Here is a 26,481-nt window from a genome sequence, read left to right as displayed (position 1 = left end):
GAGCAGCATTTTTCTCCCACGCCAATTCTCTCTTCTGCAGCAGCAGCCATGTTGCTTTTAATGAAATATACGTTCAAACTCGCTCTATGTGCGCATGAGTATTTCCAGCTCCAGAAAGGTAAAGTATGCCAACCGTTTTTGTGGTTGTTGCCATGGTGAATCGTAGTATCATGGCTCCATTCATGCTGCCTTTTTAAGGTGGTGGTGCACTCATTTAACTTTGAGTCAACCCACTCTGAGTTGATTGAACCAACTCAAATCAGCTGTTCTGGAACCACAAACTGTTTCCCATCTCAGGGTAAATCAACTCAGTTCAGGGTTAGACTGTTTGTTAAACCTTCCTTCAACAGGCCCCTAATTTACCTCCAAGGTTATGTTGCACATTGCTACATTAGGTGCTATAGATTACAATCCTTATACAACACATCCTTGGGTTTTGTTAGTGTTCCTTGTTATTCTGGCATATTTTTTGTGTAGCAAGTATTCAAATGTATTTTTTTGTATTTGAAAATCAACCAGAATGCTCCTTTATCTACTTGGCCCAGTTAGGAGGCGCTCTTAAAATATCGTTCACACAAATGCAGTTAAACTGGTTCAACAACGGAGTCATTCTATTACCATATTTTATGACATGCATTTCCAAGCCATTTTAAAAAGGTTTTCTTAAGACAGCCCTCTGATACCTGGTGTAATTTCTCATTTATAGAACAAATTCTGCAATAGCAAAAATGGAAACTAAAAGTTCTGTGATGGAAAAACAAAGTTAAAGTTTCTCCCCTAGTAATCAATTTTAAAGAATTGCTTCTTGAGTCTCTGCTGGTTGGATTATGCAAAACAAAAGACCTCAGTAAGCTTTAGTGCTCAAGGGCAGATGTGTTACCAGGCTAGCTGATTTGTTTCCAGTAGTTATGCTAGGCTATGGTGGCACTAGCTTACGCATTTACCGTACAGACAGAGCAGCATCAATCTTCAAGGTGTCAGAACTGGGTTCAGCAGCAGACTGAATTATTTGGATCATAGCATAATGTAGGCAGTTATTGGCAATGTCTGGTAGTTCTATGGCCAGATTGTAAACGTCAAACCCTGCACCCAGTTAGACCTATGGCTACATGAGTACTGCATCTTGGGAGTAAACATTGAAAACCAGGGCAAATATGAAAGTTAAGCTTTTGTTTTATTGACAAGTCTTCAGAGTCACCCTTTAGCCAACCTGAAAGACAGGAAAGAAAGCATGTTAATATCAAGCTCTGAAAATATCCTGCCAACTGTGAAGGACAGAACAGTACCTTTCGCATGAATGAGCTTGCTCTCCCTGGCGTTGTCAGCCCAGCTGCGAGTAAGAACCTTGTACACCAACTCCACTGTAGAGCTGCTGTTGTCCAGTCGCTGCACCACTCTGACCATGACTAGCGCTCCCAATACTCGCCTGCCTGACGGTCCGGTGTTTATAAGGGATGTTCTCGGCCTGCTGAGTGCTGGGATAGTTGTCCTTTGTATAGCGAGCTTCTGCCCAGCTGTCCCTCCCCTGCTCTAAGCTGTTGCTGGTGTAAGTATACGTGCCTGGAGGATACTGGCCAGTCAGGAACATGTAGTCATAGTAAGGATAAGGATATGGGTAAGGATAAGGGGCCAGGCCTGATAGCACAGGTCCACCATTAAAGCCTTGTGGAGGTGGTGCAGCATAAATAACAGGAGGTGGTGGTAAGGAACCTTGCTCTTCGGTCTCAGATTCAGAGTTGCCTTGCTCAAAGCTTCTCTGTTCCTGGATCAGTTCACCTGCCCGGTACTGTGGAAGAGAAGTGTCAGGCTGGCTCACAATGCTAAGGCCAAGTGGTTGAGGGACAGATCCACTGGAGGCAAACTGCTGAGTGCTAGGTCCTGTGGATGCTCCAGCAGAAAAGGGACTGGGAGGTGCAACATCCCAGGAAATCCCTAGGAGCAGAAGTGAGTGATGTTAGCAAGTAGAATAAGGCAATGAATTCAACAGCAAGGTCCCTTTCCTAAACACGAGCATTCACTACCCACATCAGTTCAGACATTTAGATACTGACAGCTCAAGTTTAGCTAGTTTAGTTAAATCACATTAGCAACCTTGTTTAGAGGCAGAGGGAGCTGGGCCTGCAGAAGAGCCTTGAGCATGTCCTGGAGGTGCTGGTGCATTCTGAAAACTGGACTGAGCTGGATTTGAGACATTTTCCCAATTGTAGGTAGTAAGAGAGTCATCAGGATTTTAGACAATGAAACCACTTTTAAAATGTGTACAGCACTGATACTTTACCTTGCTTCATAGGGTAACTGTAACTCAAACCAGTCAGCAAAACAAGGAGCAAAGCCCTATTGAGAAGCAGACAAAGCATAAGTACAACTACTTAACACAAATCAGTCAAAACCTCACAAACAAACTGCCACTCACCCTGACATGCACCAAACAGCCATCATGTTGAATGAACAGCTCAGGTGACACTGGGAGCCTGTGAAAGGTTTATAAGTGCTACAGGTGACCTGCCCTGACCAATCAGAACATAGCCAGTTAACGACACACAGCTGCTAGCAATTGAATCCTGATTAAGGTGGATCAGAACTGGTCCAGTTGTCTAATTTTCTTCAAATGTTATGTTGCACGTGTTCTGGAACCGAAAACTCAGAGTTTCCCATCTCAAGGTAAATCAACTCAGAGGTCAGGGTTAGACTCAGAATTTGTTAAACCTCCTTTCTTAAACGGGCCCTTCATTTTCTTCAAATGTTATCTTGCACATTTCTACATTAGGTGCTTTAGATTATAATCCTTACACAACCCAACCTCCTTAGTTTTTGTTTCTGTCTTCCTTGTCACAGATGTTTGTTCTGGTGTTTCTCTTTTTCATTGAACATTCCTAAGCAGTATCCAGATGTATTTTTTGTATTTCTGAACGATTAGAAATAGGTTATTTTCTGTCAAATTTAAATGTTGTCTTACCTTGAGCTATTTGGCCCAATCAGAGATAGTAAGTAAGTAAAAATAAGAGAGGCGCTCTTATCATTTTCTTAAAATATCACTGTCCAGAGCTAAATTTACCTTCCAACAGTAGCTGTTTGTTGCATATTAGATGTTAAGGTCAGGCTTTGTAGATTCACACACACATACATACATACACACACACACACACACACACACACACACACACACACACACACAGAGTAGTTTGTAGGACATTAACAACCTACAGAAGAGGACATGCTGCAAGAAAGGCAACATATACATAGTGCAGTGTGGGAGCTGAGTGTTATTTTAGTGGCATTTTAGTATGTGTAGGTGTTAGACACCCAAAACTTGCTCACACATACACACACACACATACACACACATACACACACACACACACACACACACACACACACACAATCAAGGTTTATCTGGGTCTGTCAGTTTCTGCATTTCTTTGCTGCCACTCTATCCACATCTATATTGTCTTCATGGTTCTAGAGATGGCAATGACTGAATATCTCAAAAACCACTAAATAGGTTGCCAATTCATTTTGTACAGCGATACATGTCTCCCTCAGGATTACAGTTTTTTACAATCACTTTGGCACTAATTTCAGAACCTTGACGTAATTTCTCATAACTCTAGACACAAAACTCACAACCAATAATCAAAATGCACATTTTTCGAAACTCTTCTTTCAATTGCTTGGATACAATACACATAAACCTAAGGTCATTTGTTCATTTCACAAAAATCACCTGTTCAATATGACACAACTTAACATCAAAGTACTACTATTTGAAAAGGCAATCCACACATTACATTTCAGATGATTGTCTATTCATTGCATTACAATGATCTAACTATAAATCGATACAAGTGCTCAAAATGATAAGTAACTGTTGCATTACTCTTAATGCATAGTTGTATGGAAACAGACAAACAATATTCCATGTTTAGATCATGAAAGTTTCAAGATAACGAAATTCATTGTCACCAACATCGTGGAAGGAAGCAGAGAAGACCGCCCAACACCGAACCAGTTGGAGGAAATTCATGAATGACCTATGCTCCCCAAAGAGCAAAAGGGTTTAAGAGAATTAGCGTGGAGCCTGAATCAATTAGACTATATTATCTATAGATGTAATATTTCATCATCCTTCTTTACTGTAATGTACTACTGTTTATCAGACACTGTTTCTATTGTCCCATGTACCACCTTTTCAGACTATTTACAGTATTGACAGTACTACACTGTATGGATGCAGGCCCTTGGAATTGCTTGTCCAATTCTGCCAACTCGTATATACTTTATATATATATATATATATATATATATATATATATATATATATATATATATATATATATATATATAATATATATATATACTCGTACCACATTGGCCTGTAGTATTTGCCTCTACTACTGCAGTACTTTTACAGGGATGTATTTACATGTAGTACCATAATGAAACATGTATCACCTATTTTGTACTACAATATTTAATGATTGTACCAACAATGACACAGGGAAACTATCGGTAGCTTGTGTGTGGGTGATCTAAAGTAACGTTTCAATGGTATTTAACAATCAATTAGTGTTTTTAATCAATGATAGTGCAAGATTTATTTAAATATATGAATGCACAATGCAATGTTTTGAACATTGGACAGTCTGTGTTACAAGTGATAACTGTTTTGAGTTTTTACTTTACTTTAAAATTACATCAAGGTTCTGAAATTAGTAGCAAAGTGATTGTAAAAAACTGTAAATGTAATAAATTTGGTGATCCCTGAACTTTTCTTCTAACACTATCATCAGCTCAAAAAAAGAGACATGAGGTAAATAACAGAAATAAGCTGGAGTCTGAGCTGAACACAACATGACAGACACGACTGTGCATCCTTTGCTACATAGCTTACAGCTAATGTCTGTACAGTTGGTACATTGGCTGCTTGGGGCAAAGAAACACAAACACAAAAAGCTGTGTGTTCTGGCTTCTATAATAAGTAACTAGCTCAACCCCAAAATGGCAAACATTAGAGGAAGCAGGCATGTTTGTGTACTTAACAATGCCAACAAACCAAATTGAACACACAGATGCATGACGAACTCCCAGTGACCACAACTTGCCTTCTCTATTGCGTCTTACCTAACAGGGCATGACAGTGGCTAAAACTTTAATGCAACTTAACCTACATTCTGCTGTATTAGCAGCCGTGACTGGGAGAAACAGTATAGAGGGAAGACATCATTATAGCCACAGATCCAAAGTAAGAATGCATCTCAGGATGAGAGAGGATAAAGTAGGTGGAGAGGTATGCTGAGGTAAAGATAAAGCATTATTATAGCTACATCCTTTAATACAATCAATAAAGTTTACCAAGGCCTTGCATATTGCTTCCTCTACAAAGCCAGAGAGAGATTAACTCACCAGGACACTGCCACCATTCTTCTCTTAAAATGACGAGCTTTACTGTATGATTCTATTCATCAGCACCACTACAGTAAATAAGGCCTTGGCAACCTGCCAAAACCATCACATAGTACAATCACATAGTAACAGTGTGTTAATGTTATGCAACCGGAGTTGTTTAGGCCAAGTCCTGGTTGAGTCTCATGTCAAGGCTCAAGACTTATGGGTAATTGGGTTTCCATGTCTCTGAATGTCTAACATGGAGTCAGGTTCAAGTCTCAAGACTTCATTTTTGTGACTTAAGGTGCTTACACACCAACCAGACGGCCGACCGTCGGCAGAAAAGGCAGTCGGAGTGATCAGTCGGGTCCTCGAGGTCCAAAAAAATGCCTCAAAACACACTGAGGCGACGCCGACTTGAGCATACGCTCTGCGCGTAATATGTCTCCATAGCAGCAGGCGGTGCTTCTCTGTATTGTTTCCCAGAAAATGAAAACCGGCACGTGGGTCTTTTTTCCCCCGGAAATTCACAGCCACACTGTCATGGCGGCTTGTTCAGAATACAATATCGTATTGTACTAAAATAGTTCACCGAAACGTGTTTCTGAAAACATTTTAAACGAGAAATAGGCCATACAGTTGCTGAATCTGTCTTCATTTCAGATCGACAAAGGTCAGTTTAAAAGATTTTCGTCAGATTTTGAGAGGCTCATCTGCTCGCCATTTCCGGGTGAGTCCTGACTGCCCTGTCTCCGACTGAGCATGTTGAGTCGGCCAAAATGAAGGCCGACAGCTCCTCCGACGGACGACGGCACGGAACACACCGAGCAGACTCGAGTCACCGACCTCGCCAGACTGTCGGCTCTGTGTGTCAGCGCCATTAAAGCTATAGTGTGTAGTTTCTGCTGCCCCCATGAGGAATTCTAAGTAATGACAACAAAACTGTCGGCCCGTCCACATGATACAAGCCTACGTGAGCGCGCACGTGCCCCACCCCTCCTCCACACGGTTGCTAGTAGCCAAGGAGGACACAGAGGATTAAAACAACATGATGGACTCAGAAGAGGTGATTATCTTCACATGAGTTTCTGTGCGGGATGACACCAGTTTCTGAACATAGCCATACTGAGAAATACAGAGAGAGTTGTGTGGAGCTGATAGTCTTAATTAGCTTTGTAGCAACTCATTTGGCAATGGCTTGAATGTAACAGACATTCATAAATATTAAAAAGTTACGCACTAAAGCTTTAAGACAAAGTCTCAAGCCTTTACCTCTGTATGAACACTTCTCTCTGTTTACAATCGTTTTTAAAATGCAGAACGTGGTGGTTGTTAAGGTGAAAACGTGCCAATGCTCTGTAACTTGCCTATTTAAAGATGAGTTAGACGAAGTGTTGCGTGACTGGCGAGAGTGTGGACATAATATTGGTGTATGGGGCCCTTTGACCTTCTAGCAGAAGGGACGTAAGCAGTAATGACATCTAAACACAAGTGATCAGCTGCAGACATACTGTATAATAGACAAAGGTATGAATGGTGACGTGTCTCAGCTGTCCACTTGTGTTGGGATCACCGAAACACATTTTAAAACCAAGCTGACAGGGTCTTACAGGGAGTCGAATCCAAGTCTCAAGACATCCTTTTTGTGACTTAAGTCTGACTGGAGTCAAAGTCTCAAGCCTTTACCTCTGTATGAACTCTTCACTCTTTGTGTCTAGGACACAAATTCAAACACATAAACACACATAGCACACATTTACAGACACATATATTTGTAGATATTTCAACCTGTACTTGCTTGATTCCTCTCTGTAAAAGAACATGTTCCAAGTACTGCTGTATACTACTGCAGGACTGATGCACGATCAAGGATGAGATTACAATTCCAAGTACTGACTCGTATGCTATGGGTTGACTTTTACATTGCTCTGATTTTGCTAGGGCTGTCAGAGGTCAACACACTGAGTAAAGAGCACAAAAGGAATGTGTGATTGATAACCGGCTGTGTTCACATGGAAACCTGTTTTAAGTCGATGTTACTGTTACAGGTGCATGCTCTTCTGACAATGTTCACTGTAGCATGCATGTGAACGCAATGTTTCAGTAGCCATGGATACACTCTTATGTGCAATGTGCATTATTAATCGCTTTTCCATACCTTGTTTGTCCCATTCATACACAAATGTTCTAGAGAGATTCAGTCGGACTGAGCTCAGGGAGGATAGTGGATGCTGGTTTAGACTACCAAAAATCTACAGCATTCAAAACAAGCTTTTTTAAAAAGAAAATAATTGGTTGGCCCCCTGCATCAGTGTATGTTATGTATTTAAAGAGCTTATATCACAGGATTAAGCTAAAATTGCCTTAATTGGTTTCTGGATTACTTTTGTGTAAGAACAAGCCCCCCTGTATTTATTTAGGCTTACTTAACTTTGGCAAATTGACCATTCGTGTATTGCCATTGTGTAGTGTGAATGAGTGTATTTGTCTGATACAGTGTCAGAGCTTACTGGTTCATATCACTGTTAAGTAGCCAGATAGGTAACTAGAGTGGGGGATATATCCACCTCAGTGGGTTCAATCTGTCCTCATTGGGCACAGGCAGAACCTACGGTATAACCCAACACACACACACACACACACACACACACACACACACACTATCAGGTAACATCCCCTTAATTATTTAGCAGCCATGAAGAGCCCCGCCAAGCAGCAACCAGATTCCTCCACATCTTTGCAGTACACCTGAATATTAATGACCCAGAGACAGTGAAAGAAGAGTGCAGAGACATAAGGTGAATGAGAGAGAAGACGCTTGTCAGAGATTTGGGGGAAAGATTGATTGAATTTTGCAGTAGTATGACATACTTTCTGCAAGCACAACTGACATACTCACAGTAGTTTAGTTAAGAATTGGTTTTGTCAAGTACAACACCTGTGTTTTGGTTGTAGATTGGTAAAGACTGTTAAAATGTAATTTGAAGGTGTCAAAATTGTTTCCAAGTTCAGAGTACTGCCATGATTTGACTGTAGTTATTTTGTTCTTTGTCCATACTAACAAAAACTACATTTTAACTTGAGAAGAGTCAGCAGTTCACCAAACAAATAGTTGTGGTAGCACTAACAATAACAAAATGCCGAGTTATCAATCTAGCTAGGAACAAACCAAAAATGAATTTCTAATGAATAGTTACCCAGTTCCTAATAACTCGGAGTCAAAGTACTGATGGAGCCTAATTTAGAAAAGCTGCCAATGCTAACGCTAGTTTCTTCTCAATAAGCTAGTGCTTCAATACTGTAAAATGATTTTATGTGAACACAATGACATTTAGCAGGTGATAGATACTATGGTTTCATCACTAACAAGCTGAAATTGCCTTGAGACTATCTGATGTATCAGTGGTAAAAAGCTCTCATTCAAGTTCACGACAGTCAGTTAGTAGGAAGGTCCATTCATAACTTTTTTTTGGTTATCATGTCTTTGGTTGAAGAACATATTGACAAATAAGTTGAATATCAGCCGGCAGGCTAACACCGGCACATTTAGAGAAATGCTGATTAATGTGCGTCAATAAATAAATGAAATAAAATAACATTTCACCTGATTTTGTGATGTGTTGATGTGTGAAATCAACCTTTTATTGTAGTAAAACATAGCTGTGTTAACTTACTTAACAGGGAAGTCCTAAAGCCCAAATGAGCCTTTAGTGCCAGCAGCCATTTGGTTACTTTTCTGTATTTGCCTTAATGTGTTGTTAATAGAGCAATAACTTTGCAAAAAAATTGCCACAAAGACGCATAACCAGAAGTTAAGGTAGAGTTGAGACTTTTTTACTTTGACTTTCAATGTTAGTACAAAATGTATTTAAGTACAGTAAATACAAATAGAACCATACGCCTGTGTGCATTCTGCACTTCACATTGTGATGGGTGGAGATGAACATGAAATGTCAGAGGAAAATGGTTAACAGTAGTTAGACCAAAGCCTTGCTACCAAAGGCTAAATTTACAGTAAATTGGTGAGCTTAGAGTTAGATTTTTTTGGCACTGCAGCATAAAAAGGATGCATACTGTATGTTGTTTGTTTGGGAAAGAGTCCAGTTGGTGAGCAAGGCATGAATGGAACAGTGGACAATAATAGTTTTAGCATTTTTTTCCAGCTGCCGTTTACACCTGTTCCTCAAAATATCCATGCACATGTTCTCAACTACTGCACTAGCTTTACTCAGTATTTTAACACCATCCACACCTAATCCTTCTTGTCTTTCATTCACCTTTATATTGCCACTGTTTCAACACAGGTCAATATTTCTTCATTGCTAATCTGCCTTCTAAATATATCACAAACCTCAGTTCTATCTTCTATTCACACCTTTTTCTGGCCACTATCACTGCCTCTCTATTGTGTCCTGACATATATGTATCAGTAGTCCATGCTGTGTAGCTGGTTCTTCCTATCTGTCTTCCCCTGCAGGGCTGCAGGAAGCAGCGGTAGATTCAGGTCCGCCGCCCGATGCTGGAGAGATGAACGTAACTGAACTGAGTTCCTCTTTGCTCCATTCAGCCCTCCTCCTGCTGTCCCTCTGTCCCCTCCTCCTCCTCCTCCTCCTCCTGCTGCTGCTGCCGACAGATCCCTTCTCTTGCCCCTCTCCTGCCTGAGGCTCTTAATGACCAAAGTATGTTGTCTCTGCGAGGGGAAGGCGGGGGGTTTGGACCTGTTCACCAGGAGTCCTGGGGGCCCAGGTCGGGTCAACCATGTCATCTTACTGCCTCGACCGTCTTTTAGCCCCACGTTGCGCAGGCGGGGCAATGGGGCAGAGGGTGACGTCTGTGTCGTCTCCATGGTACCCAAGTGGTCTCTGTCTGGGGAGTGTGTGGCATGTGCGTCGGCCTCCAGGAGCATTCTGGGAGAGATGCCGTTCTTCTCTGAGGAATAAAATGTCTGCAGCTTCTCCAGACGCTCGTTGATGCTCAGGTGATGAGAGTGGTCGTCTTGGTGGCGGTTGTCATGGAAGCAGTCTGACCCAGGGTCTGCCGCCCCGTCTGATTGAGTTGTCCTGAGCAGGTGTGCGTGTCGGATCAGCCTCGACGTGCTGCTGTCTCTGATCGGCTCAGCGGGCAAGGGGACTTGGCAAGGGGCGGAGTCACAGAGTTGAGACGCAGAGCTTTTAGGAGGAGGAAGATGGACGAGCTCCCGGTCCCTGAACACTGACACTGAAACACATAAACATACAGATACAGTCTAGTATGTCACACACTGTAACGTGGATGTGTGCAGCTTTTTGTTTCTGTATAAATCCATACCTTCAGGAAACAGCGTCTCTCTGGTGTCCAAGGTGGTGGGGATCTCCTCGTCCTCTGCAGACACAGGAGCGAGAGAGGGTGAGGGAAGGCGAGGGGGGATTGAGGGGGAGGCAGAGAGAGGAAGCTGGGGTAGAGATGGAGATGGAGGACGGTTCTCTGCGTTCTCTCTGTGGTCCTTTCTGTGCAGGTCCTCGGGCCTCTTCCTGTTGCTCTGACATATAGTTGTCTGTTGGGCTCTCAGAGGCCTGCTGGACTGCTTTGAGCTTTTTTGATTGGGTGGTTCATTCTAAAAACAAGCAGTGATTAGTTATCAGAAGGCCCAAGAATGATTTCTTAACAAAGGCTACCAAAGACAAGTGACTCTTTCTTATACAACCACAACACTTGCAGCCACATCAGCTCCATTCTTCCATCTACGTTTATATATAGCAGAAGATCCAGAGTTTTAACGGTTTAACCTTAATTGGGTATTCGCCGCTGTTATTGATTTAATTTTACTTGGATGTTCTGTTAATTGAGTGTCTCTGCAGTAAAAACACATCAGTGAGCCACACCATTGCACTGGTTGGCATCTTCCTGCATTACCATGAACAAGGGAGCTGTAGTTTCTTTTCAATCCTACATCCTTCCTGTAAATACTGACTCGTGCACCAAATGTCTATTAATCCACAGCCTAAAATAGTGCCCAGCAAATGCACCATTTCCTCCTTGTTTAAGTAACATCTGCTAAAGTTTACGGTTCCCAGCTGTTTGAGGAAATTACTTTTTATTTTGTAAATAAAACTATATACAGTGTCTGAATGAATTTTTTTTTTTTTTTTTTTAGATGTATGCCTTCAAAGGAACAAATGGGCTTGGGGGTGAGTATGTAAAGCCGAAAAAATATGGATTACATCATTGTTGGTTTTTAGTCTACTTTGGGATTAGTTGACAATAAAAATCCTTATCCTTTAATAGAATACTATTACTTACATATTTAAATGATTACTGTGTTTGTGCTTATGATGTTATTGACAAAATTACCTGTTCCTGGGTCTTTGATTCAGTGGTATGCCTCTCTCTCCATGTATTCTTGCTTGGAAGACTCCAGTCATTGCTCTCTAGCTTCTGCCAAATCAATCATTTTTAGTTGTTAAAACTTCACAGCAGAACTTGAGAATGATTGTTATTGATTATGTTATTTATTTATTCACTTTTTAGTACCGTGACCCTGACATACTTGTGTGTGTATGTGTGCATGTGTGTGTATGTGTGTGTATATGCTTAAAAATGAGGTGTAAACCTTGCTGGCCTTGGCTCCCTTCTGGCTCCTGCTGAGTTTGTTGAGCAGCAGGTGATAGGAGGCCATGATGGCGGAGGGTCGGTTGATGGTGAGTGTGTGTATGATTTCGGAGAGGGAGTACCCCAGCGTCTCTTTCATGTAGGCCAGCACAGACGAGTTGAGATCCTCTGGGCACAACCTGGAAGAAGAGAGTGGGATGGGAAAACAGTTACAAAGATAGAAGAAGTGTGAAGCAGACAGAAATGTTAGGAGCCATTAAGGATTAGTTGGTAAGGAACTAGGATCAGTAACTGAAGGATTTTGGTTTGATGATTTTCAACTGTGAGCAGAACCGAGCTAGAACGGTTTTCAGAAAGTGGATTTCAGAAAATGTAATGTTGCCCAGAGGAGCCATACATGATTGCATTTCCACACTGCGTGAAGTGATGAAAGCCTTTTAGTCATGCTATAATACACAAAGCTGTTACCCAACAGACCACAAAAAAATTCATTTTATTATAAAACTTTCATTTCTCTTGGTTATTTTTTCAACATTGTAATGTTTGCGGCAGAACTTTCCCCTGAGGAAAGTTTTGTGTCTAACTGTGCTCTCATGGTACAAACAGACATACTATAGCAAATTTGAAAACATAGTTTTTCCTGTGATGTTTAGATATATTTAGAAAAATGTGATTTTTAACAAGAACATTTTAACAATATATACAATTGGTAACTTCTGCTAAATTATTAAAAGTATGTCAATTTATTACATCTGCTTACAAGGAAAATATGTTCGTGTTGGCTTAGGTTGTGTTTGTAGTCAATGTGTCAAATTGTAGTCACACAGTAGATCTCTACCTGTTTTTATAAGAGAGTGTGTGTAGTGGTTTCTTGGCGTATCCCTCGTTGATCCATCTCTCCTCCATCGCAGCGCTGACACTCGGTCTCTTAGCTGGGTCTGGCTCCAGGAGAGACAATACAAATGCCACCGCACCTGAAGCAGGAGCACAGATGAAGCAGTGCAACATGTTTTCTTTATCTTCTGAATTTTAAGAGAGTTTTAGCCTCCAGCTCGCAACTTTACTGTTTTGGTACACTTTTACTGCTCTATAACTGCCATTTTTGTCCAATAAATACCCTGTATCCTGACCTGCCCAGCCCCAAAAACAGAGGAGGGTGACTTACATTCGCCAGGTTTTATTGCCGGTTTAAATGCTATAATCATCTTAGCACTAGCTAGCATAAATAGCTGACATCTGAACATAGTTTGTTAGCATTCATCATGGGTAGCCTACATGGACATCAGTCAAGACCACACAGTAACAGTTTGCATTCTAAGCTCAAGAAACTGATGGTCAACAACTGCATGGAAGAGGTTATGCTAAATGGACCGTACTGAATAATAAAGTGCTTCACCATGCCTCATATTCCCCCCACACACTGGTGGCCATGCAAGGCTCTAAAGGGCACTCTGGCATGCTCTTTGGTGAAGTTTGAGATCAGACCACCAACCATGCATGTAGGATGTTTTTTCATTAAAATACATGCTAAGTTTGTACTATTCTTGCCTGGCTAAAAGGGACCAAATTAAAAGAGCCAACGTTGCAAACGACTGCCAGACTGATGTCACTCATTGTGACACTGAAACAGTATCAGAGACGACAGCATGGAGAGAGGCAGGATTTCCCTTCAGGACAACCAATTCAACCTATCAGCCTGTGACATGGATCTGTCGTGTGACAGCCAAGCAGGGTTGATAGTTTAACGCCAGATGAGGGATCTGGTGGATTCCTGATAAGCTCCCCTGTCTGAAGGAGCAGGTGGATTCGAACAGGACTGGATGCCAAATTCACAGATATATAAGCCAAGACTGCTCCATTCGATTTGCTACTATCAGTTCTCTCAGTCAGTGTCAACTGCACCATTTGTTGATTTTAATCTATAAACATGTGGGAATAATACCTTCTGAAGACACTCAGTTTGTTTGCAGTGATACAAGTCTAAAAAACTGTGTTGAAGATAAACAGAAATAAAAAACAGAAAATTGACAAAAAGTGGGGAAAAGACATCAAATGAATGAGCAAATATAATTACAAATGGACTAGTCTGACAAAATGTACTATGGCAGAAGAAAAAGAAGATGGAAGAAAGTGAAGCAGAGCTTGAAAGAAGAGGAAAACAACCCCATTTGTAGGCAGGATAAAGTCAGCAAGTTAATCTCGACGTCTAAGATGCCCGCCCGTGGCAGCGATACAGCCACTAATCCAACCTTGTCACAGTTTCAGAGGTTTAGAGCCGTGCTGGTTTTCCCCACAGTAACAGGAGCTATGTTTGTTTGTGGTGACATGGCGCCATGACAGAGTGTAATGGGGTGACAGTGTGTGAGAGAGCCCAAAATAAAGCAGAGAGAAAGAGAGACCTTAAGGCCACTGTACTTGTTGCAGAAGAAGTGGAATAAGTTAGAAATAAGTGAAAAATGTTTTCCTTCAATTCTCTGTCTGCTGACAGACTCTGTGGTCTGTAGAGACCTCTCTGGATTCCAGTATGTGTTCGCAAAGAGTCAAAGCTGAACAAATATTTCTCATGATTAACATGAATACATGTTTATGAGATCACATACAATTTAGATCTTACCTGTGTATGGCTCAGAGTACTCAAGTGCTGAATGTGTAACTATAAGGAAGACTTTTACAAATGGAACTTCTATCAGTGTGATGGACAGCTTTTTAATAGTCTTTGATATTTGGTTTATATGTTTTTGCTAATTTAATATATACCACATTTGGCAATATTTCTAATGTTTTCCATCCATCCATCTTCATCCGCTTATCCGGGGTCGGGTCGCGGGGAGCTGCTATTTCTAATGTTTTGTTTCATGTAATTTCTTGCAAGTAGCCTATTTAGCCCTTTAACTAGGGCTGTCCACTGAAAGTTCAAAATTCAAATCATCAGTCCAATACCCCTCAGTCGACTGAGATTCTTTGAGTTGAGTAGTCATGTTTTTTGTTAGTCAGTGTGTTATGTTCTTTGGGGACATTTTTGGTCGCTGCAGAGTGAGCGCTCCTCGCTTTCATGCGGTTTTCCGGTACAGGCAGCTGTGGACCTGGACCCAGGGTGAGTCTGAATGTGAATGTACAGGTCACAGCAACTTAATGCAATATAGTCTCTGGCTTTTGTTTGATATAAAGCTAGAGTCTGCAGAAAATGTTGCACTTTTCCAATCCGTGGTTAGCGTAGTTAGCACACATTAGCTTGAAAGGGCTAACTTGGTTTACTGCATTACTTGAACAGCGCTTTGACACTGAACATCCCGCCAAACCCCGTTCAAAAAAATCTGGCAGTTCAATAAAGCATTGCTTGACAGTCTACAGGAATAACATAACTTTTTTTTTTTACAGTGAAGAAGCCCTTCAGGTGAAATGTGGAGTTACCTTTGCTGACGTCACCGGGGATGCTGCTGATCTCGCCGTTGACCATCTTCTGGTGCAGGTGTTTGATGTTGAAAGGCTCAACAGTGAAGGGCAGAGTCCCTGTCAGCATGGCAAACATACTCACACCTCTGCGCGCACGCACACACACACACACACACACACACACACACACACACACACAAGCAAAATGTGAAGAAGAACACATTTACAATATGCATACACAGTAATGCATCCAGTCATTTGTTTCAAACAGTAAATAACACCACAGAAAAACTCAGCTATGATGGCCGGACAGGAGGCCTCCTCACACACTGAGACTTTATCACTTACACAGACCAGACGTCCACTTTGGGTCCATACTTCCTGTGAGCCAGTAGCTCAGGAGCTGCGTAGGCAGGACTTCCACACTGGGTGTTGAGGAGCTCCAGAGACAACGATTCAGTCTTCAGAGTGTTACTCAGGCCAAAGTCTGTGTGAAACATTATCATTTTATCAGTGGAGCACATGCACAGATGCACTAGATAGCTAAGAAAGGTTCTGCAATGCTGATCTGTGACAACAATGTCAGTCAGATGTGATTGGAGAAAGCAGGAATGTCAACATACCCACAATCTTTATGTTGTTATGTTCATCCAGCAGGAAGTTTTCAATCTTTAAATCTCTGCAGAAGAAAAGAAAATAGAGAGCAGTTTGGTCACTAAGTTCACTTTAGTATTTTCATGAGCTCTGTCCTTAATCCTACAGGAATTTCTAAATGGATTTTTCCCTCGCAGATTACTATTTTGGAGCACTTAAATTGACTGACACTGTAGCGGTTGTTCAATTTAAGAACTCTTGTAGTGTGTTTGGCCTTACTAAGCTTCGTCTGTGTATTTATGGACAACCAGATGAAATGGGACCTGACTTGACCCACAGAAGCTAAGAAAAACCCAAACTAAATTTGGGTTTGGGTACAGCTCAGGATGAACAGTTAGTGGTAATTTGGGATATAAGTTTGTTTTGGACAACTCAAGTCAAACTGAACATTTCCGAATGAAGTGAAAGCTCTACTTGACTCGCTCTTCTCTGTCACAGTAGTATGTCATTGTTCACCTGGGAAAGTTGCCTCACTCCCCTAAAAGTACCCCAGCCTCACCACCAACCACACCACCAGCTAAATGAAAATCTGTGGTCAGGAGGGAGAAAGAGCTCCCCTATAAACTATAGCCTGGGAATCAGCCATGTTCCTTTCATCTGCGTTCATCTAACCAGCAGACACTCCGGGTCTCAAAAATGCAGAAATCACTGCTCACACAACCCGAATAAAGTTCAAAGACAGACAGAGGAAGAAAGAGGGAAAAAGGGCAAGAAAGAGAAAGAGCAGACATTGTCATAAAGGAGAAAATGTGTGCGGTAAACCTACTGGATGTGGGTGGTATAGGAGGTGCATTTACGTGCAAATTTTCCATTTATTTCCAGTTTAATCATCTCTGTGTGGGACTGTGGTGGAGAGAGTGTGTGTGTGTGTGTGTGTGTGTGTGTGTGTGTGTGTGTGTGTGTGAGAGAGACACGGAGAGAGGTGCTATTGAAGGGTTGAGAGCGCCATCGTTGAGGGACTTCATTAGAGAGGAAGTCCATGATGTTGTGATGATGTGTGAATCATGGCGCCGGCGCAGGGTGATGAGGTCATTGCCTGGTAATCACATTCCCACCTTCAGAGGAGCCAAGGTCTTAAACCAAAGCCCAGCGCTGTGCATCTTGTGTGTGGTTGCAGAGTAACTGTGTGTGTAAGCAAGTTTTGGGTGTCTAACACCTACACATACTAAAATGCCACTAAAATAACACTCAGCTCCCACACTGCACTATGTATATGTTGCCTTTCTTGCAGCATGTCCTCTTCTGTAGGTTGTTAATGTCCTACAAACTACTCTGTGTGTGTGTGTGTTGTGTGTGTGTGTGTGTGTGTGTGTGTTTTTTGCGTGCGTGCTCTGAAGTGTGGATATGTGTGTGTGAATCTACAAAGCCTGACCTTAACATCTACTATGCAACAAACAGCTACTGTTGGAAGGTAAATTTAGCTCTGGACAGTGATATTTTAAGAAAATGATAAGAGCGCCTCTCTTATTTTTACTTACTTACTATCTCTGATTGGGCCAAATAGCTCAAGGTAAGACAACATATGACAGAAAATAACCCATTTCTAACCGTTCAGAAATACAAAAAATTAGGGCTGTCAATCAATAAAAAAATGTAATCTAATTAATTACATACTCTGTGATTAATTAATCAAAATTAATCGCATACATAATTAATGGTGCCTGAACCGATACTTTTTAAGAAAGTAAAAAAAGAAAAGGAAAAAAAAAAGGATACTAAGGCCATATGGTCAAAATTAAATGATTTAATAATAATGTATAACAATAATTTATTTCACTAGTAAATTACTGTTGAACGACAAAAACAAACACAAGATGGGAAAAGGACATTTACAATAACTTCAAATGCACCACGAGCCGAGGCTGTAGTTTACCAGTTTCAATGAACGCACCGTCTGTGTTGTTTCTCCGACGGCAGCTGCAGATTGTTACATACCGGTGTTGAATCCTCTACAGTAAAACAGTCAAACTTTACACCGTTTAGCGTTAGCTGTCAGCATTTTAACCGTGTTTAATCCAGCTACTAGCTAACGGTAGGCTAACGTTAGCTGCTGTTGAGTATAGTGTTAACTAGCGTCACGTGCAGCGGTGTTTGTGTTGCCTGTATCGTCTGTTTCAGAGCAGCAGAGAGAAGTGCAGACATATCAGTGGCACCAGATTTCGGTAGCCAGGGTTGGCAGGAAGAAGATTTTTTACAAGTAAATGTTCCAATTAATCCAGGCAGCACATTCTCGTTTCCCTCCTTCATTTTACAGTCCAATGGTGGCTACGTCAATATGGAATGGATTAATCTGCGTTATTTTTTTTTAACGCGTTAGATTAATTAATCGAAATTATTTTGACAGCCCTACAAAAAAATACATCTGGATACTGCTTAGGAATGTTCAATGAAAAAGAGAAACACCAGAACAAACATCTGTGACAAAGAAAGCACTTAGGTGCTTTAGATTACAATCCTTACACAACCTAATATCTATGTGCAAGATAACATTTGAAGAAAATGAAGGGCCCGTTTAAGAAAGGAGGTTTAACAAATTCTGAGTCTAACCCTGAACTCTGAGTTGATTTACCCTGAGATGGGAAACTGACTTTTCGGTTCCAGAACGTGCAACGTAACATTTGAAGAAAATTAGACAACTGGACCAGTTCTGATCCACCTTAATCAGGATTCAATTGCTAGCAGCTGTGTGTCGTTAACTGGCTATGTTCTGATTGGTCAGGGCAGGTCACCTGTAGCACTTATAAACCTTTCACAGGCTCCCAGTGGCACCTGAGCTGTTCATTCAACATGATGGCTGTTTGGTGCATGTCAGGGTGAGTGCCACTTTGTTTTTGATGTTTTGACTGATTTGTGTTAAATAGTTGTACTTATGCTTTGTCTGCTTCTCAATAGGGCTTTGCTCCTTGTTCTGCTGACTGGTTTGAGTTACAGTTACCCTATGAAGCAAGGTAAAGTATCATTACTGTCCACATTTTAAAAGTTTAATTGTTTAAAAGCCTTTCCTGATTATCTGTACTTCCACAGTTGGTGCAAACCCTGCTTCTGCTGGCTCTAACTGGCTGTTGCTTTCTGATGGATTTGCCCCTTCTCATTTTTGGGCTGCCTCTAAAACTGTCTCAAATCCAGCTCAGTCCAGTTTTCAGAATGCACCAGCACCTCCAGGATATGCTCAAGGCTCTGCAGGCCCAGCTCCCCCTGCCTCTAAACAAGGTAACTAATGCTAATGTGATTTAACTAAACTAGCTAAACTTGAGCTGTCAGTCTCTAAATGTCTGAACTGATGTGGGTAGTGAATGCTCGTGTTTAGGAAAGGGACCTTGCTGTTGACTTCATTGCCTTATTCTACTTGCTAACATCACTCACTTCTGCTCCTAGGGATTTCCTGGGATGTTGCACCTCCCAGTCCCTTTTCTGCTGGAGCATCCACAGGACCTAGCACTCAGCAGTTTGCCTCCAGTGGATCTGTCCCTCAACCACTTGGCCTTAGCATTGTGAGCCAGCCTGACGCTTCTCTTCCACAGTACCGGGCAGGCGAACTGATCCAGGAACAAAAAAGCTTTGAGCAAGGCAACTCTGAATCTGAGACCGAAGAGCAAGGTTCCTTACCACCACCTCCTGTTATTTATGCTGCACCACCTCCACAAGGCTTTAATGGTGGACCTGTGCTATCAGGCCTGGCCCCTTATCCTTACCCATATCCTTATCCTTATCCTTACTATGACTACATGTTCCTGACTGGCCAGTATCCTCCAGGCACGTATACTTACACCAGCAACAGCTTAGAGCAGGGGAGGGACAGCTGGGCGGAAGCTCGCTATACAAAGGACAACTATCCCAGCACTCAGCAGGCCGAGAACATCCCTTCTAAACATCGGACCGTCAGGCAGGCGAGTATTGGGAGCGCTAGTCATGGTCAGAGTGGCGCAGCGACTGGACAACAGCAGCTCTACAGTGGAGTTGGTGTACAAGGTTCTTACTCGCAGCTGGGCTGACAACGCCGGGGAGAGCCGAGATCATTCATGTGAAAGGTACTGTTCTGTGCTTCAGTTAGCAGGATATTTTCAGAGTTTGAGATTATTAACAGGTTTCCTTTCCTGTCTTTCAGGTTGGCTAAAAGTGTATCTGTAGATTTGTCAATAAAAAGGCTTAACTTTCATGTTTGCCCTGGTTTTCAATCTTTACTCACGATGCAATACTCATGTAGCCAAAGGTCTAACTGGGTGCAGGGTTTGACAGTCAATATTCCAGAATTTGACAGCCATTTACAATAATCTGGCCATAGAACTACCAAACATTGCCAAAAACCACCTCCATAATGGCAAAACTATGCTATGCTCCAAATAACTCAGTCTACTGCTGAAGCAAGTTCTGGCATGACACTTGTAGCTTGACGCTATTCTAATAAATGCATAAGCAAGTGCCACCACAGCCGGTCAAATACTAGAAATCGGTTGGCTTGGCAATGCATCTACCCTTGAGCACTAAAGCTCTCCAACAGGTAATTTCTGGTTTGTATAATCCAACCAGCAGAGACTCAAGCATTTATTTCAAATTGATTACTAGTGGAGAAACTGCAGAGTTTTTTTTTTTCATGACCGACCCTAAAATACTTTCAGTTTCAATTACACTAGTCTATAAATGACAATATGGCAACTATTGTATAGCATTTTAAGGTTACTTGTATTGTTTGTAGTAGAACATGCTTGATGTTAAAACTCATACTGCCCATTGCTGCTGCGCCTGTCACCCTCTTGTACGAGATGTTCTGTAGGAGCCCATGTCTCTTAAGCCCCCCCCCTCCCGACAAAGCCCAGTCTGCTCTGATTGGCCAAGTGTGCCTGGAAGCTGAGCTCTGCCGCAGCCTCTGCTGTTACGCTAATAGCTGCTATATACTCTGCAGTAGGCAAAGGTGTGTGTGTGTGTATAGAGCAGGGCTTTGTACTGTTAAAATCACCAATAAAGGCTTCTAAACCAAATACACAACAGGCCATGTCCCAGCAGTAATTTGATCCCAAAATTGGGGAGAAATGACCAGCATTGGCTGCCAAGATTACAGCCATCTCGCTAGAGCATGCAGCTACTTAATATTTAGCACTAGTCTAACATTAGATTGTAATGGAACGACGCAACACTTTCTACCATCAAATCACATATAAAGACTTCTGAACCAAACCCTACCCCAATCGGACATGCTTCAGCAGGAATGCAACCTAAAATTGGGGAGAATATAACAAATTAGCAGCCAAGATGACAACTTTTAATGTCGTTAGCATGTAGTTACTATAGTTAGCAGTGGACACAGAATATAGCAGCACTTTCTACAGTCAATCGTAGATAAAGGCTTTTTAGTCAAATACTACATAACCAGTAAAGTGACCTGGAATTGGGGAGAAAATAACACTGGCAGCCAAGATTACATTTTACTGCTGTTAGCATGTAGCTACATGCGACAACGTTAACACTACAGCAGTAGTGTAGTAAAAAAACACTTCAGTCCTGCCTACCTGGAGCAGATGACCAATCATAGCAGGCCGGCTTAGAGTTGCATAACACTTAGCAGAGAGTAGAACAAAGCGCATTCATGACAATTGGGAATCTGAACGTTTGAGCTCACAGGGATTTTTCTAAAATACATTTACCTTGTTATTTAAGGTTTTGGCCACATTTAACATGAAAATCCGATGTGACAGAAAATACGAAAAAGCATATGTCCACTTTAAATGGCATTAATTAATGAATTAGTAATCAGAATTAATCCATTACTTGTAGGTTAACTGATTAATAATTTCAGCACAACTACTCCACTCTCTGGATGATAAACCAAAAAAAAGTTATTTCCATGCCCCTTCACATAGCAGGCCATCCACAGGCCAAAACTTGATCTGCACTTGTCTCCTTTACAGAGTCTAGTACAGTACTTGGTGCAAATGGGTAGAATGCTGTATATCTGTTTCAATTAATTATTTTAAGAGGTACGTTTATAAGGTCTTAGCACAAGAACAAAAGAGACCAAGGAAACTAAATAAAGAAAAGCAGCATTCCATGCAAAAAGTCAGGGTAACCAACTCAGTATGAGACAGATGTCTCTAATAGAAGTACTGCATATCATGTGACTGTATCCTGTCACCTGTGTACAATGCCGTGTTTGTGCAGGTGTTCCACTGCAGAGAGGATCTGACGAGTGTAGCGCCGCACCTCCCTCTCCTCCAGTCTCTTCCTCTCACAGATCCTGTCCATCAGGTCTCCTCCAGCACAGAGCTCCATGGCCATGTAGTAGCTGTTCTCTGTCTCCAGAGTCTGACACACACAGTTATTTAAGTGCATATTAATTGGACCAAGCTTATTCAACAGCGGCAGATAAATGACATACTTTTAATTACAGTCTACATTGAACATACTTAATCGTTAATGGTACATTCAAAAAGGTGTAATGTTGTTAGACTCCATTACTTAATTTGGGCTGTTTATGCATTTCTGATCATTTCTGAATGTGAGTGTTGGTGTGTTTTTATTTTTCTACCTCCAGCAGTACTACGATGTGAGGATGTCGGACCATCTGATGAATTCGAGGTTCTCTCTTCATGTTCTTCAGCACATAGGAATCCTGCCGCGCTTTCTTCTTGTCGATCACCTTAATGGCCACCTAAACAAACACACCCACACACACACCCACACAGACACACACAGACGTGCACACATGCAAAAGTTATGTTTTTTAAATCTGATTTATCAAAGGAAAGTCTTTGCTTCTTTTTTTATTAAAAGTCTGTTTCCAGGGGTACCTGGGTAGCTCACGTGATTGAGAGTGTGCCCCATGAACAAAGGCTCAGTCCTTACTGCAGTGGCTGCGGGTTCGGTTCTGACCTGCGGCCCTTTGCTGCATGTTGTTCCCCCTCTCTCTAGCCTTTTCTGTCTTAAGCTGTCCTGTCAATGGAGGCCTAAAAATGCCCAAAAATATAATCTTAAAAAAAAAAATTCTGTTTCCAAATTGGGTAATCTACTTGTTCCCATGTGAACATAAACAGAACCACACACTAACTCTGAGAGATGACCAGCATAACCACAGTCCTCTACTACTGGTAGATGTTCCAGTCGGTGTGGCTTCAGAGCCTTGCTCAAGGACACTTACATAGTAGTAGTTAAGGAAGTAAAGTGTATTGCTCCACTCATTCACACAATTGAACCATCGGCAATTCAGTCACAAGCCCCTATTTAGCTTCTAAATGACCCTGACGGTGCTGGAAAATAGCAAACAGTAAGAAAACCCATCCTGTGTAATGAAGACTTTTTTTTCCAGAATCTCACTGCACTGTCAAATAATAAGGAAGTCAACTTTTATTATGTTAATCATTGCTCTCAGTACTAGGAGTTTTAAGTCTTGACTAACTTGGCAACTATTTGTGTTCTCAACCAATTTTCTCTCAAGCTAATGATGATGGGGAGGGGGGGGGGAGCACTTTGCCTGGACAGGTAATACAATTCCTAAAGGTGATATATATTGTGAATGAGTCAGCTTGATCAGATGACTGTAGTATGTAGATAACTAACCAAGTAAACACTTGGGTGTGAATGACAGTAAATTGTTCGTATGATCTAGTTTATGTTTAAGTTTATTTTCACTTTATATTACATTAATATTGTGTGTAAAAAGCTATATACATATCGTATAATTATATGTGGTGTTCTGTCATTTTATTCAAAATTAAAAGGTCTACTGTGTTTGCATATTTGCACACTTCACCTCCACAGTTCTTGTACCTGCAGAGGGTAACAACGGTTAAGAGGAGCAAACACCCCGGGAGATGAGTTTGGTCATTACTATAGCAACCAGGTCAGGTACATCTGAGCCGGGGTCAGAGACTCACTGACCGGTGAAAGAAAGTTAAACATGCCCTGCCTCCACTAAATAAAGTTGCATACTCATATATTCACAGTTTAGAGCCACAATATCCCAAAATAGACTGAATATAATATACTAATAAACATTAGCATGGTGGTCTTTTAGCCTATTTGGAAGAATATTTCAATTTATTTTTAAACCAGGACATGTTTAGGGCAACACTATGTATATTTTGTCTGAACATAGACTTTATGACTTTTTTAGAGACTTATTTACATCACATACATAACATAAATCGGAACATAAATCATAACTGCAGCCTTGTAATCATGTTTACATGGCATTTGATTTGTCTGCACTGAACTGCATGAATTAGCTTATTTTTGAAGTCCAGATATATTTAGCAGAAACACTGTAAACTGTAAAATCCCTGTTAGAGTCATGCTTGTGAAATAAAGTAATTACACATAGGTCTGACTGTGTTTTTGTACACATAACAACAATAATAATAGGCCACTGCCTTCTTCCAACATAAGTGAGTATAATAATCAGTTACAAGTGTACCAGTTGTAACTATGTAATCATAATCTTGTATGTGTGTGATCTTTTTCTTGCCACCCGTGCAGTCTTAGGCATGTCTCTTCATGTCTCCTCACTCTTATTCTCAATTCAGGGAGAAAGCACTGACCTTTTCCCCCGTGCCGATGTGCAGCCCCTCCATCACTTTGGCAAACGATCCCTTGTTGATCATTTTCCCCACCAGATAGGATCCCACTCGTTTGGAGTGGGGAAAGCTTCGCAGCAGCTCCCTGGAGACCTTCAGTGAAGGCAGAGGCAGCCTCTCCCGGCCCGGCCCCGAGGCTTCCCACTGGGACGTGACTCCTTCGCCCCCTCCCTCTGCCACCATGTCCTCCGGAGTGGGTTTCAAAGCTGCAGCTGGCATCCCGGACAGGGCCAGGGCCCCATGTGGCCGCCTCTCTCACACTCTCACACACACACACACACACACACACACACACACACACACACACACACACACACACACACACACACACACACACACACACACAATCAAATCCAAAAACAGGACAGTCCACCCAGAACAAACATACTAACAAACACACACACACACACACACACACACACACACACACACACACACACACACACACACACACACACACACACAGGTTAATTGAGGAAAGGAGAATGCTGCTGAAAAAAATCCTTCTTCAGGAGCAGGTGCGTGTCCTCAGATGCAGATTTGTTATCCTTCCACTCTCAGGTAAGTATATCCTTAAGTCCAGACTGTCTGATGGAAGACTCCGTTTTCCTTCCTCTGTTATGTTACCTTTTAACAAACGCAGGTATTTCGAAGTGTCTCTCTTACAATCCAACTGTGCGGCATGCAACACTGGCTTCTCTCTCCTTCTCTCACTCAGTCTCTCTCTGCCGGTTAGTGAATGATTAACTGTTGTGTTCTTAGGTCAGCTCCAGTGATGAGGAGGACATTCTACACCGTAATTACCCCCCTTCCTCCTCTCCTTCGCACACACTAAGGTACACAGATACTCACAGTTACACAGTAACTCTTCAAACTCTCTTACTTTACTCCCTTGGGATACATTTCAGTTTCTCACTGACACAATCAGGTCATTTCTTCACACTGTGAGGACAGTTCAGGGTTGCTATGTAACACTAATGTGTGAAGCTTTGAAAGCCTAAAAATCTGGACCCAGGAATTTTATTTTTTTCATCAGCTTGAGATCTATCTATCTTATTAAGTACACCTTGCTCGTACCGGGTTGGACTCCCTTTTACCTTCAGAACTCCTTTCATTATTCACGGTGTATATTCAACATTGGTGCTGAAAACATTCCTCAGAGATGTTGGTCCACATTGACATGATAGCATCATGCAGTTGCTGCAGATTTGTCAGCTGCACATCCATGATGCGAATCTCTCGTTCTACCACATCCCAAAGGTGCTCTACTGGATAGAGATCTGGTGACTGTGGAGGCCAGTTGAGTACAGTGAACTCGTTGTCATGTTCATTAAACCTATTTGGGATAATTTGAGCTATGTAACATGGAGCATTATCCTGCTGGAAGTATTGCCATTAGAAGATGGGTACACTGTGATCATAAAAGGATGGACATGGTCAGCATGAATACTCAGGTAGGCCGTGGCAGTTAAACGATGCTCAATTGGTACTAAGGGGCCCAAAGTGTGCCAAGAAAATATCCCCCACAATAGTACACCACCGCCAGCCTGAACAGTTGATACAAGGCAGGATGGATCCATGCTTTCATGTTGTTTATGCTAAATTCTGACTCTACCATCTGAATGTCACTGCAAAAATCGAGACTCAGACCAGGCAACTTTTTTCCAATCTTCCATTGTCCAATTTTGGAGAGGCCGTGCCAATTGTACTCAGTTTCCTTAGCTCTTTCCTGCTTCTTAGCCCATCTGCTTCAGGGTTCGACATGTGCGTTCAGAGATGCTCTGCTGCATACGTCGCTTGTTACGAGAGGTTATTTGAGCTACTATTGCCTTTTCTTATTAGCTTGAACCAGTCTGGCCATTCTCCTCTGAACTCTGCCATCAACAAGGCATTTTTG

General features: G+C 41.8%; 2 protein-coding genes across 2 annotated transcripts; one reads left to right on the top strand and one right to left on the bottom strand.

Annotated features, from left to right (window-relative positions):
* Positions 1 to 9,134: 9,134 nt before the first annotated feature.
* LOC144533853 (uncharacterized) lies at positions 9,135 to 24,803 on the bottom strand. The gene is made up of 11 exons (XM_078275420.1): positions 24,549 to 24,803; positions 22,541 to 22,663; positions 22,148 to 22,317; positions 15,990 to 16,045; positions 15,715 to 15,853; positions 15,385 to 15,512; positions 12,812 to 12,947; positions 11,975 to 12,152; positions 11,716 to 11,799; positions 10,693 to 10,978; positions 9,135 to 10,602 (listed from the first exon to the last, which is right to left on the bottom strand). The coding sequence occupies exons 1-11, from the start codon at positions 24,801 to 24,803 to the stop codon at positions 9,812 to 9,814; spliced, it is 2,346 nt and encodes a 781-aa protein (XP_078131546.1). The 3' UTR covers positions 9,135 to 9,811.
* LOC144533319 (uncharacterized) lies at positions 17,935 to 20,174 on the top strand. Its single transcript, XM_078274600.1, has 5 exons — positions 17,935 to 18,833; positions 18,913 to 18,968; positions 19,045 to 19,230; positions 19,396 to 20,048; positions 20,126 to 20,174. Exons 1-4 carry the CDS (start codon positions 18,808 to 18,810, stop codon positions 20,010 to 20,012), a joined length of 885 nt encoding a protein of 294 aa, XP_078130726.1. The 5' UTR covers positions 17,935 to 18,807; the 3' UTR covers positions 20,013 to 20,048; positions 20,126 to 20,174.
* Positions 24,804 to 26,481: the final 1,678 nt, after the last annotated feature.

The sequence above is a fragment of the Sander vitreus genome, chromosome 18, assembly GCF_031162955.1.
Source record: "Sander vitreus isolate 19-12246 chromosome 18, sanVit1, whole genome shotgun sequence".
NCBI lineage: Eukaryota > Metazoa > Chordata > Actinopteri > Perciformes > Percidae > Sander > Sander vitreus.
Note: the sequence above shows the minus strand (reverse complement) of the source record. Positions and strands in the feature narration are given on the sequence as shown.